The sequence below is a fragment of the Microcaecilia unicolor genome, chromosome 3, assembly GCF_901765095.1.
Source record: "Microcaecilia unicolor chromosome 3, aMicUni1.1, whole genome shotgun sequence".
In the NCBI taxonomy this organism is placed as follows: domain Eukaryota; kingdom Metazoa; phylum Chordata; class Amphibia; order Gymnophiona; family Siphonopidae; genus Microcaecilia; species Microcaecilia unicolor.
This window is the reverse complement of record NC_044033.1, coordinates 380,855,142-380,867,336: the sequence shown is the minus strand read 5'-3', so window position 1 is coordinate 380,867,336 and position 12,195 is coordinate 380,855,142. Positions and strand designations below refer to the sequence as shown.

At 45.4% G+C, this 12,195-nt stretch overlaps 1 protein-coding gene across 1 annotated transcript in view; it reads right to left on the bottom strand.

Annotated features, from left to right (window-relative positions):
• The window catches only part of RAB10 (RAB10, member RAS oncogene family), a 181,530-nt gene that overhangs the window by 48,544 nt on the left and 120,791 nt on the right, over positions 1-12,195 (bottom strand). The window contains exon 3 of the mRNA XM_030198636.1: positions 11,861-11,999. Coding sequence (XP_030054496.1) covers positions 11,861-11,999 — 139 coding nt within the window. The remainder of the gene's footprint in view (positions 1-11,860; positions 12,000-12,195) is intronic.

Genomic DNA, 12,195 nt, shown 5'->3' with positions numbered 1-12,195 from the left:
CTGGAATAGTGAGTGTGGACTTCATGTGTATTGCTCCTTACAGTAAATTTTGTCGAGTACGTCAACAAGTCCCTACATTGTAATTCAACTTTGATGCCTTTAACTTGTTACTCATTAAGAATGATATTAACTCTCAAATAACTTTTTGTGGAGAAGTCGAAGTACTTGGGATCTGGCTTTAAATAAATCTCCCTTACAAAAGGGACAGTAGCCAGCTCAACGGTCAATCTGTTTTTTAAAATAATTTATCACATCTCAAAGCGACTACAGTTTCATAAACATGTAAACTTATCTTGAAGCGCTATGGAGAACCAGTTGCCGACACGGCTATGTTTCAGTATCTGCCTCAGAGCAAACAGTTTCCTTCGAATCTTATTTATTGCACTTGTATCCCACATTTTCCCACCTATTTGCAGGCTCAATGTGGCTTACATTGCTCTGCCCTGGCTATTGCCATGGCTGAACAGAAATACAATTAATAATAATAACACAAGAATATGAGTAACATAGTGGAATAAAACATTAGGTATAACAAGATCAATAATGAAATAACAGTTAAAACAGTAATGTACTAGAGTTCAAGTGATGGTCGTTATGCTATGTTCTATTGAAGAGATAGGTCTTCAGTGATTTTCAAAAATTGATAAGGTCACATTTTTTTCACATCAAGTGGTAATGCATTCCAAAGCTGCGTTCCTATGTAAGAAAAACTGGATGAATGTATTAACTTATATTTTAGTCCTTTGCAGCTGGGGAAATAAAGATTTAGGAATATGCATGAAGACCTTTTAATATTCCTGGGTGGTAGGTCGATAAGATCGGACATGTAGACCGGGGTATCTTCATAGATGATTTTATGAATCAAGCAACAGACCTTGAACACAATACATTCCTTGAGTGGAAGCCAATGCAGTTTTTCTCTTAAGGGTGTGGCACTTTCGAATTTAGTTTTACCATATATATGTCTGACGTGAGTTTCTCAAAAGCCAAGCTATAAGCCTGAAGGGATTCAGGTCTTTCATCAGCAACAAGCCCTACTGAAGGATCCCCTGACCCTATGCAAAAGAAAGCAGAGGACCCATCAGAAGGCATACCATGAACAACAGGACCAATCTGGAGCCACTAGAATCCCTAGTAAGGGATGGTTGGATAGCCAGAGGACTCCGTCTACTAACAGCCAGGGAGGGTACCTACAGAGGCTCTTTTGTAGACCAAGGATGCACTAGTGCATTAATGCTCTGAGCTGGGGTCTCTACACCTGCTGAAGAAGTGAGCACAGTTTGCCTTTTGCCTTGAGGCCCTGTGTTCTAAGTAGGGACTACCCCAGCTGTCCACCACTTGCTGAAATGTCTCCGACTTGGCTCCCATTCCCCTCAGTCCAGGGAATGCTGGATCAAGAAACTCCCCTGGATGCTGGCTGTCCTGGCTATGTGAGCGGTTGAGAGCGCTGCCAGGTAACAAGTCACCCACCTGAGCAGTAAGGCTGCCTCCAGATCCACCACTCTTCCTGGTTCCCCCTTGCTTGTTAATGTGCATTATCTGACACTTGGCCCACCTTCCCTGATAGCTGGGGATGAAAGTGTTGGAAAGGCAGACATGGACCTCATATCTCAAGTCAACTGATGGACCTGGTGGCCTCCTAGGCTCACCAACTGCCCTGCATCAGGCTGTCCCTCAAGAGGGCTCCCCTTCCTGCAAGGCTGCCAGCTATGATCACCACTATCCAGGAGGATTTAGCCAGACCCACTCAACAGATTGGTGGAATCTTCCATCCTGGCAAGATTTCTCAGGAGGGACCATAGAAACAGAAGATTAATCTCAAAGTCTTTGAGAGTAAGGGGGAACCACCTCGACAGCACTCTCTGCAATGGCCCCATGTGAGCCCTCACCTAGGGAATGGAACTTGAGGGTTGCCACCATCTAGCCTTAGAGCTGAAGGAAGTCCCACACTCTCAGCATGGACTGCGAACAACCACCCCACAATTCGGCCTGCAGCTTGTGCATGCATTCTTCCAGGAGAAAGACCATCTCACTTTCCAGGGATTGAATCAAACTCAGAGGTACTCTGTGACCTGGGACAGGACCAACTATCTCTTGGCAAAGTTCACTATCCAGTTGAAGCCCTCCAAGCGCCCCAAATCTCAAGATATTGTCTCTGAAGTCTGCCCAGATTAGCCTATCTTCCGAACAGAGGTGACTCAAATGTACTTGAGGTGGTACAGAACAGGAATGTGAAGGTAGGCATGACAGATGTGATCACTTGAACCTAAGGTTTCCATGCAGAAGTGGGGAGCTTGCAAGGAGGAACCGACCCTCTTCATTATCCATAAGCCAAAAGGAGCCTCACTTTTGAAACTACAATGTAGATGAAATACTGAATTCCTTCTACATACAAGCTCTACTGTCCCCAGGAAGATTAGACAGGTTAGCATAACCTGCATTACCTCCTAGACCCACTGATCCAAAGTTATCAGGCCTACTCATGGTAGAAAAGGGCAAGTCTGCTGTACACCACTACCTTGGAGGAGCCCGGTGCATCCTCAATGGGTCCCGGATTTCAGGGCCACCTTGCAACACGATAGGGATACCCTCTCTGGCCCTAGGTACTTGAAAAGCCTCTTGGGGGGGGGGGGGGGGGGCGGTGATAAGGATACCCTCTCCGGCCCTAGGCACTTGAAAAATCTCTTGGGGGGGGGGGGGCGGTCTGCTCTTTCATAAATACCCCCAGTCCCTAGGGCACAATTTACTATCCCATGCCTTCAAAGATCCCTTAGAATGATCTTGAGGCAAGCATAGGGGCTTCATCTCCCCTAGGTCCGACAAGCTTTTCCAGCTCCTCAGAGTAGGCTCCCCTGGAAGGCAGCCAGCTAAGCCAAAGCTTGGAGGTAGAGTCCACTGCCCAATGGCAAAGCAGTAGCCATCTGCAGGTGCCACAGAGGCCACCATTCAAGAAGAAACTTGCACCAGATCAAGGAGTCTTCCAGGAAGGTTGTCTCCTGACTCCAGGAATGCCACCCCATCTGAAGCTGAGGGAGCTGTTGCACCCAAAGGAGGGGGGGGGGGGGGGGGGTGTCTCAGCAACATATCTGTACAAAGATTTGAACTCCGAAGACTGTACATAAGGTCTCCTTGAAAAGCTGCTCCACTCTTCTATCAAGATCATCACTGAAGATGACCACTGGAATGGTCATCTTCTTGGTCACCATTGTGAAGGATGCACATACCTTGGGGAGATGAAACTACTTCTCCAGGTCATCACACTGATTGGGAAGACAGCATGCCTAGGCACTTAGTACCCCCTGAGGGGGCTGTTCAGAACCTCCCACTCAGCCAAGAGCTCTGTGCAGGAGAAAGGAAATATGGGGCCTGTAGAGACCGGATTCCCATACACAGGCTATTCCTGCTCTGAGCAGATGTGAAAGACAGAGCACAATAATTAAGATGATATAGTTCCTTTCTTTGAAACACCACCACTAGTGGGGAAATCCTCTTCTTCCTCTTCCCCCCCCCCCCCCCCCCCCAATGGCTATGCAGTATTACATCTGATTTGTTCTTTCTCCTGCCAAAAGGCTGCAGACTCAATCAACAACGGCTTGAACCATTCTTGGGCCCCAGAGGGCCTCTGTGCTAAATGTCCAAAGGGAGCACTACTGGAAATACCCAAATTCTTCCATGCTTCTCCCACCAAGGATAGAATAGTTGTGGGATCCATAGGCCACACTACATCTCTAAACTAAATTTCCTCTCTTCCCTGCCCCCTCCATCCTTGTTCAGCAATTCTCTTCTCTCCCCCTGCCCTTCCCTCCCTCCATCCATGTCCAGCAATTCTCCTCTCTCCCCCTGCCCTCCCCTCCATCCATCCATGGCCAGCAATTCTCCTCTCTCCCCTGCCCTCCCCTCCAGCGATCTCTTCTCTCCCCCTGCCCTCCCCTCCTGTCCAGCGATCTATTCTCTCCCCCTGCCCTGCCCCCCCCCCCGCGTTTAACCCTTTTACTCACCGTGGCAGCAACATCAATGAAGTTGAAGGCACTGCAGGCTCACCTCCAGCTTCTCCCTTCCCTCTTCACACAGTGTCCCGCCCTCGCGGAAACAGGAAATGCATCATCGCAGAAGGCGGGACCACTGTGTGAAGAGGAAAGGGAGATGCTGAAGCCGGAGGCGAGCCCGCAATGCCTTGTCACTGACGTCGCTGCCATGGAAAGTAAAAGGGTTAAAACACATACGCACGCCTGGGGTGGAGGGGCTGCCAGTCAGGGAGCTGAGAGCAGGAAGTAGAGAGCTGCACAGGAACGGGGGTTGCGGGGTTCCCGCGGGGACGGAAGCAGTTCTGCGGGGTTCCTGTGAAAGTGTAAGCTACACCTGCACCAGCCTCTCATCTACAGAGAACCAAGTTCTTTGAGTGCTGTCTCCTCCTCCTCCTTGCTTTAACAGCACAAATGTGGAAAATTTTCCATTAAGGAGGTGGTAGAGACACAAATGATGATGGAATTCAAAAAGGATCTCTAATTAGAAAATGGAAGTTATAAAAAAAAACTATCTTTAAATGGCTGCATGTGTGTGGATGTGTGAAGTAATGCTTAGATGACGACTGTGGCTGTGATTAACTAGGGCCAATACCGGGCAGACTTGTATGGTCTGTGTCTAATATATGGAAGTCTGGTTTAGGATGGGCTGGAAAGGGCTTAGACAGCAACTTCAGTGGCTGGAACATAAGGACAGTTCTGGACAGATTTTTATGATCTGTGTCCCACAAATGAGAAGATGAATAGACTGGAGTGGGCTTCAACGACAACTCCAGCAATTGGAACATAAGGATAGGGCCAGATAGACTTCTATGGTCTATGTTCCAGAAACACAAAAAGACCATAATCAAGTATATATTATCCAGTGGCGTAGCCAGACTGCCAATTTTGGATGGGCCTGAACCTAAAGTGGGTGGGCACAAAATTTTCTCTCTACCCCCCTTCCCCAGCAAAATTTAGTCACACTAATCAGATGCATTCGTCACACAGGGGTTATCAATAGAAATCAAACAAAATAAAACAAGGAAAAGAAAATACGATACCTTTTTTATTGGACATAACTTAATACATTTTCTTTCGAAGGTTGCCCTTCTTCGTCAGATCGGAAATAAGCAAATGTGGTAGCAGATAGTATATATAAGAGAAACATCAAAGCATTACTTTGACAGTCTGACAGAGTGGGAGGGTGGGGGTGTGCATGGGGATATCAAAGCATTTCATTGATATTCTAACAGGATGGGTGTTGGTAGGTGAGAGGAGGGTGATAAACAGAGAAATATACAGAGAAATACAACTTTATGGTTTATAATGGGTTAGAAAACCCAGATCCTTATTAAGTCCTGTCTGTTGGGTGTCAAAATATTCAATCATTCTTACTTCAAAGGTCTTACGTTCCTGTATTGTTTTAAAATTACCTTTCAGTATTCTTACTGTGAAATCACTGGTGCAGTGTTCTGGTCTTGTAAAGTGTTGGCCCACAGGGGTGGGGGCTTGACTGGCATCGGCTATTTTCATGTGTCTGTGCAGATTGAATCTTGTCTTAAGCATCTGGCCTGTTTCTCCAATATAGCATCCTTCGTTACATTTTTTACACTGAATGATACCACATTGGAAGATGAGCATGTAAAAGATTCCTTTATGTTGAATATTTTTCCCTTGTGAATCATTGTGGGGTCTTGTGAAATGTTTTGGCATAGCTTGCAGCTGGATATGTTACAGGGAAACGTGCCCTTTTCTTTTTCAGTCTGTGTTGGGAGTTTACTTCTGATTAGCTTGTGTTTTAAGTTTGGTGGCTGTCGGAAGGCCAGCACTGGTGGGGATGGGAATATCTCTGTCAATAATTCATCTTCCTGGTAAAGTGCTGCTTTTCAGTGCATCAGGTTTCAGAAAATAATTTATTTAATAGCCTAACACCCTTTTCAATGAGCTTTCAGAGGCCAAAACCTCCTGCCTCAGGTCAGTATAATGCTGTTATGGTATCCTCTCCTGACCTAAGCAAGGAAGTATTGGTCTCTGAAACTTTATTAACACAGGTACCATATTACTTTATCCTAAATTAAAAATAAAATTATTTTCTTTACCTTTGTTGTATGGCCATTTACTTTTTCTCATTGTGTTGCTCCCAGTCTCTAGATTCTGCTTTCCTTCGTCTTTCTCTTGCCAGGGTTTCCTGTCCATTCATCACCTATGGCTTTTCATCTTTTCCTCACCCTTGTTCGCCACCATGCCCCTTCCTCTTATTCTCCAGTCTTTCCCTACTCTGTCCTCTCCCTCTTTCCATCCAGCAGCTCCCCTCTTTCTCTCCCCATCCTTCCAGTGTCTCCCCTCTTTCTTTTGCATCCAGCGTCTCCTTTTTCTCCCTACCCTTCCATCCAGTGTCTTCCCTCTTTCTCTCCTCATCCTTCCACCCATCTACCCTCTCTCCTGATCCTTCCATCTAGTGTCTCTATCTCCCCTCTCCTATCCAGTGTGTCTCTATCTCTACCCTTTTCTGTTCAGTCTCCCCTCTCTCTCCACATCCTTCCAGTCTCTCCCCTTTCTCTCTGCATCTTTTCATCCATCTCCCCTCTTTCTCTCCCTATCCTCCCATGTCCAGCAGCTCTCTCCCCTCCAGTCCCTTCTTCCTCTTCCTCCCTTGTCCAGCAGCTCTCTAGCCCCTTCCTTCTCTCCCTCCCATGTCCAGTAGCTCTCTTCCTTCCTGCCAGTCCCTTCTTCCTCTCCCTCCCATGTCCCTAGCTCTCTCCCTTCCCTCCAGTGCCTCTCCCTCCCATGTCCCAGCAGCTCTCTCCCTTCCCTCTAGTCCCTTCTTCCTCTCCCTCCCATGTCCCAGTAGCTCTCTCCCTTCTCTCCAGTCCCTTCCTCTCCCTCCCATGTCCAGTAGTTCTATCCCTTCTCTCCAGTCCCTTCCTCTCCCTCCCATGTCCAGTAGCTCCCTCCCTTCTCTCCAGTCCCTTCCTCTCCCTCCCATGTCCAGTAGCTCTCTCCCTTCCCTCCAGTCCCTTCTTCCTCTCCCTCCCATGTCCAGTAGCTCTCTCCCTTCCCTCAAGTCCCTTCCTCCTCTCCCTCCCATGTCCCAGCAGCTCTCTCCCTTCCCTCCAGTACCTTCTTCCTCTCCCTCCCATGTCCCAGCAGCCTTCCCTCCAGTCCCTTCTTCCTCTCCCTCTCATGTCCCAGTAGCTCTCTCTCCCTTCCCTCCAGATGCTTGGACATTTGAGAATTTTCTGGTACAGTATAAAATTCACGGTTCCTTAATAATGGCAAGTTTTCCAAGTCTTGACAGCAAAGCAACCCCATACCATCATCACCATATCTGATGGCTGGTTATGATGTTCTTACTGTGGAATGCTGTGTTTGCTTTACACCAGACACAATGGTACCTCTATGCTGTCCAATGAGTTCCACTTTTGACTTGTACATCCATAGAAGATTATCTTATAAGGCTTGGAGATAACACAAGTGTATTTTTCCAAATGTGAAACGAGCACTGATGCTACTCATGGAGAGCTGCGATTTCTACTTCACTACTCTCCCATTTATGCCCAGCATCTCTTATTGTGGAGTCAACACTGACCTTAGCTGAAGCTAGAGAGGCCTGCCGTTCTTTGAATAATGATCTGGGAATTTTTGCGATTTCCCAGATGCGTTTTCACTGCATCTTTGAAGTAATTTTGGCAGGCAGGCAGGCCACTCCTGGGAAGATGCACCACTGTTCCATTTAGAGATAATGGCTTTCACTACTGTTGGCTGAAGTCCCACAGCTTTAGAAATGGCTTTGAAACCCTTTCCAAACTGATATTTCAACAACTTTTTTTCTCTTCTCTTCTGGAATTTCCTTTGATTGCAGCATCCTGTTCTTGTACAAACTTTGTTGCTACTACTTCACTCTCAGGGTAAGGTTCAATATATAGCAAGGGTTAGATTCAAAAGCTGGCTGCAATCAAGCCTGGCTATGTTCAATCAGCTGAACCTAAACCAATTAAAATGTGGTCAATTGGTTCAAAGTAAGGGCCGATTACTTTTTTTCACAAGGGTGATATGGATGCTGGATAACTTTGATTCTTAAATAAATGAATTAAAAAAATATTTTTTAAAAAACATGTTTACTCAGGTTCCCTGTGTCTAATTTTACATTTTGATTGAAGATCAGAAACCATTCGGCTTTTCCTTAGATATCTTTTACCAGTTTTTTCTATCCTTACTGTGAAACATCTTAAAGTAATCCATTGTTCTAGGCTGCAACTCTCACTCTCTCATCCCTAGTTTCAATTCTTCTGAGCTTTTTCTATACAGTGTAAATAAAGTCCAATGATTCTAACTATGAACTTCTGAGAATAAATTCTTGATGTCTCAAAAATCATAATTCAAATTGTTTGCCATACTTTCCTTTCCCCTACTACCCTAAAGTCATGTTTCTCTTAAAGAAGAAACTGACAAGCTTATCTTGTCCAGAATGTTTCATATTTACAAGCTCATGAACAGTTGGGTAAGCAACTATATGAAAGGTAACTATATGAAAGCATTCTGGTAAAAGTCTTTCCCACATGCGAGCACCCTTCCTCTCAGTGAGAACTGAGGGTTTAGTCCTCATCCACTTAGCTTTTCTGAGCACTTATTTAATCAATGGCTGTGTTTGCAGCTAATTTTTGAAACCAGGAGGATAAAGGGTCATGGACTTGATAAACCACCTTTCTACAGGTACTTTCTCTGTCCCTACTAGGCTCAGAATGTAGGCTTTAATGCTGTGAATGACTAGTATGTCTTCAGGTGCTTTTTGGGGAGGGGGGTGAAGGAGAGACAGTCCATAAGACGAACATTCACTGCTTATTTCTAGGATAAGCAGCATAAAATTTGTTTTACTGTTCTGGGATCTTACCAGATACGTGTGACCTGGACTGGCTACTGTTGGAAACAAGAAATTGGGCTTGATGGACCTTCGGTCTGTCCTAGTATGGCAATGCTGATGTTCTTGTGTTTTACTAATTATCAAATGCCATCTGAAAAAAAAAATTTTCAGTGCAGCCCGAAGAGAGGCATTAGGTTTTTCTAGTCTAAGATGCCGTAGCAAGGAGTTCCAAAGCACTAGATCTAGTAGACTCCCATTTTGCTTTGGATGGATGGGGCAGTAGAAGTCTTATCTGTGAGAGAGCAAAGGGTACGAAGTGGGGTGTAAGTAATGATCAATGATTATAAATCAGGTTTGTTACTACTCTGTTTACTCTGAGTGTTTTTCCTTCTCTAGGAGGAGAGATCTAGAACGTCAAAGAGGTTCCTCCTCTGTCTCCAACTTGAAAGGTATGGCTTGGCCCGTCTCACATCAAAACTAAGAAAGAATATACTTTCTGGAGGAGACTTGCGGTCTTCTCAGGTGGTGAAGAAGGATCAGATGAATAAGACCGAAAATACTATAATGCCTCTGTAGCGCTCCATGGTGCGTCCGCACCTTGAGTATTGCGTTCCGTTCTGGTCGCTGTATCTCAAATTAGAAAAAGTACCAAGACAGCAGCAACCAAAATGATAAAAGGGATAGAACTCCTCTCCTATGAGGAAAGGCTAAAGAGGTTAGGGGCTCTTCAGCTTGGAAAACAGACTGATGAGGGGAGATATGATTGAGGTGTACAAAATACTGAGTGATGTAGAACAAGTAGAAGTAAATTGATATTTTACTTGTTCCAAAAGTACAAAGACTAGGGGACACTCGAGGAAGTTACATAGAAATACTTTTAAAACAAATAGGAGGAAATATTTTTTCACGCAACAAATAGTTAAGGTCTGGAACTCTTTGCCGGAGAATGTGGTAACAGTGGTTAGCGTATATGGGTTTAAAAAAGGTTTGGACAAATTCCTGGAGGAAAGTCCATAGTCAGCTATTGAGACAGACATGGGAAGCAACTGCTTGCCCTGGGATTTGTAGTATGGAGTGTTGCCATAATTTGGGTTTCTGCCAGGTACTTGTGACCTGGCTTGGCCACTGTTTAAAATAGGGATACTGGGCTAGATGGACCGTTGGTCTGACCCAGTATGACTACTCTTATGAATGCCATATAACTACTCAGCTGAGAGGTCCTGTGGGTCCTGCTCTGTCTCCCAGGAGAGGTCCAAGTCTGACTCTTCAAAGTACTGCTCTTGAGAAGTATGTGGAATAGAATGTCAACTACAGTGTCAGCCCTGCGTCAAGGTGCATCAAGGCAGATGAGTCTCCAAGGCTGTATAAAGTTCCTCTGTCCACGTCGACCCATACGTTGGTCAGGTCTGTGGTGCTCAACAGTCGATGCTGAGGCGGTGTGCAGGACCTCTCCCATGACTCTCTCTCCAATGTATCAACAGGAGAGGCCCATGTATCCAATGGGCCCAGGCTGGCGTAAACACCCTGTAAAAGCCTGTATAGACTACGTATACAGTCGCACTAAGAGCTCTTCTTTGAGCACAGCCCAGATTTTCTTCTGTAGATAGGCATCGGTACCGGCCGAGACAGCAGTGTGGACACAGCCCGAATTATAGCCTGTGAAGGCATAGGAGATTTTGAACACCTCGAAGGCTCTCGATGGCGAAAGTTGGAGAGCGGTCACTGCAGCATGGATGCCGATGCAAAGGAGGTATTGGCAGAGTGCCTGGAGAGAGAATGATGGTGATGCTTCTTAGGATTTCTTTTGCACTACAGGTGCCTCGATGCATGTGGAACCGAAGACAGCGTATAGTCCTTATGCGGTCACGGTACCGAGTCCAATGTCAGACCATCTCGATATTAAATCGGTGCACCCGAAGTCGAGGCAGATTCTGCATCGAGTACCAAATCTCCTGCCATGCTCAATACGAATGCAGAACCAAAAGGTTTCACATGCTGGACTCTGCGGGCTTTACGTGTTCTCACTTGCATGCACAGGCAGAGGCCACACTGTATGTCCCAGGGTCCGTGCCTGAAATGGTCTGATTGCATCACGGACATTTCTTAAAACCACTCGGCACCATCAATGACATGGAGGGAAAAAATGGCTGACAAGACCGGGGAGCTTGAATAGCCGCGTACCCAAAAATGGTCGATGCTTCCTGGGTGAAAGGGCTCAGAGGCCCCAAAGGCTGAAAAATGAAAATTAAAAAATACACTGAAGAAAATGAATCAAGAAAAAAAAATATGAAGAAAAAATATCCCCCAAAAAAGGGAAGGCACCAAATGCAAAAGTTTGACACACTGAGATATTATAAAATCAAACCCTCTGCTCTGCAGAAAACACTAGACTGTTGGTCTCATGCTCGAGCGTCGGGTGCAAAGGTACCCAGCATGTGCTGTAAGGGGCACTGCCTTAAAGTTTTAAAGTGACAGTGCACTATAGCGGTCCCCGCACCACGCTCTGTGGATGATGTCACCTGCTTTTCCTCTGAGAATTACAGATCTACAGAAAATTGGTGACCGCCTTCATAAAAATAAAAAAAATAGGGTTGGCCCTATGTGATGTGGGAAGTCCTATATATGGATGGTGCACTGAACTAGAAAGGTTTGAGTGTTTTGTCCATTTGTGAGGACTACATACCTTGGCTTGTCCTCCAAGAACCTTTGTAAACCTCTAAAACAAAAACTACTGATCAAAGACTACAACCACAACTTGTAGTAGATTTTTGGGGCCCAGGCAGAAATTTGGGTGTCCCAAAGTCTACCAGCATGATCTCTCTATTGGAGCTACAGGCAGACCTGGGGCCCCCAGTATAAGTACATAAATTTACAACTACTGAGAAAATTTTATGATCTGCATCATTTGACCTTGTTCTACACTATGATGCAGTCTTCCAGAGAATACAACCAGCACTGAGCTTTGATTTCCTTTACCTTGTGCTTTTCTACTTACCTCATCTATGTTTCTCAGCCATTTGCTGATGTTTTCAAAGCTTTTGGCATTGGTGATGTCATATACTAGCATGATTCCCATAGCGCCTCTGTAATAGGAGGTGGTAATGGTGTGAAACCGTTCCTGTCCTGCTGTGTCCCTGTCAAGATTAAGCAAAGCATACATTAAATTGTTACAATGCATACTATCCTACAACATGTAGACCGCAACAAAATAATTCTGTGCTCACACTCAGAGGTTTTCTTCTAGACCATCTGTTCTACTGCTGATCAAGATCAGTAGGATTCTGTTCACCTTAATTTGTAAGCTTGATTACTTGTACGTAAAGGGTGACA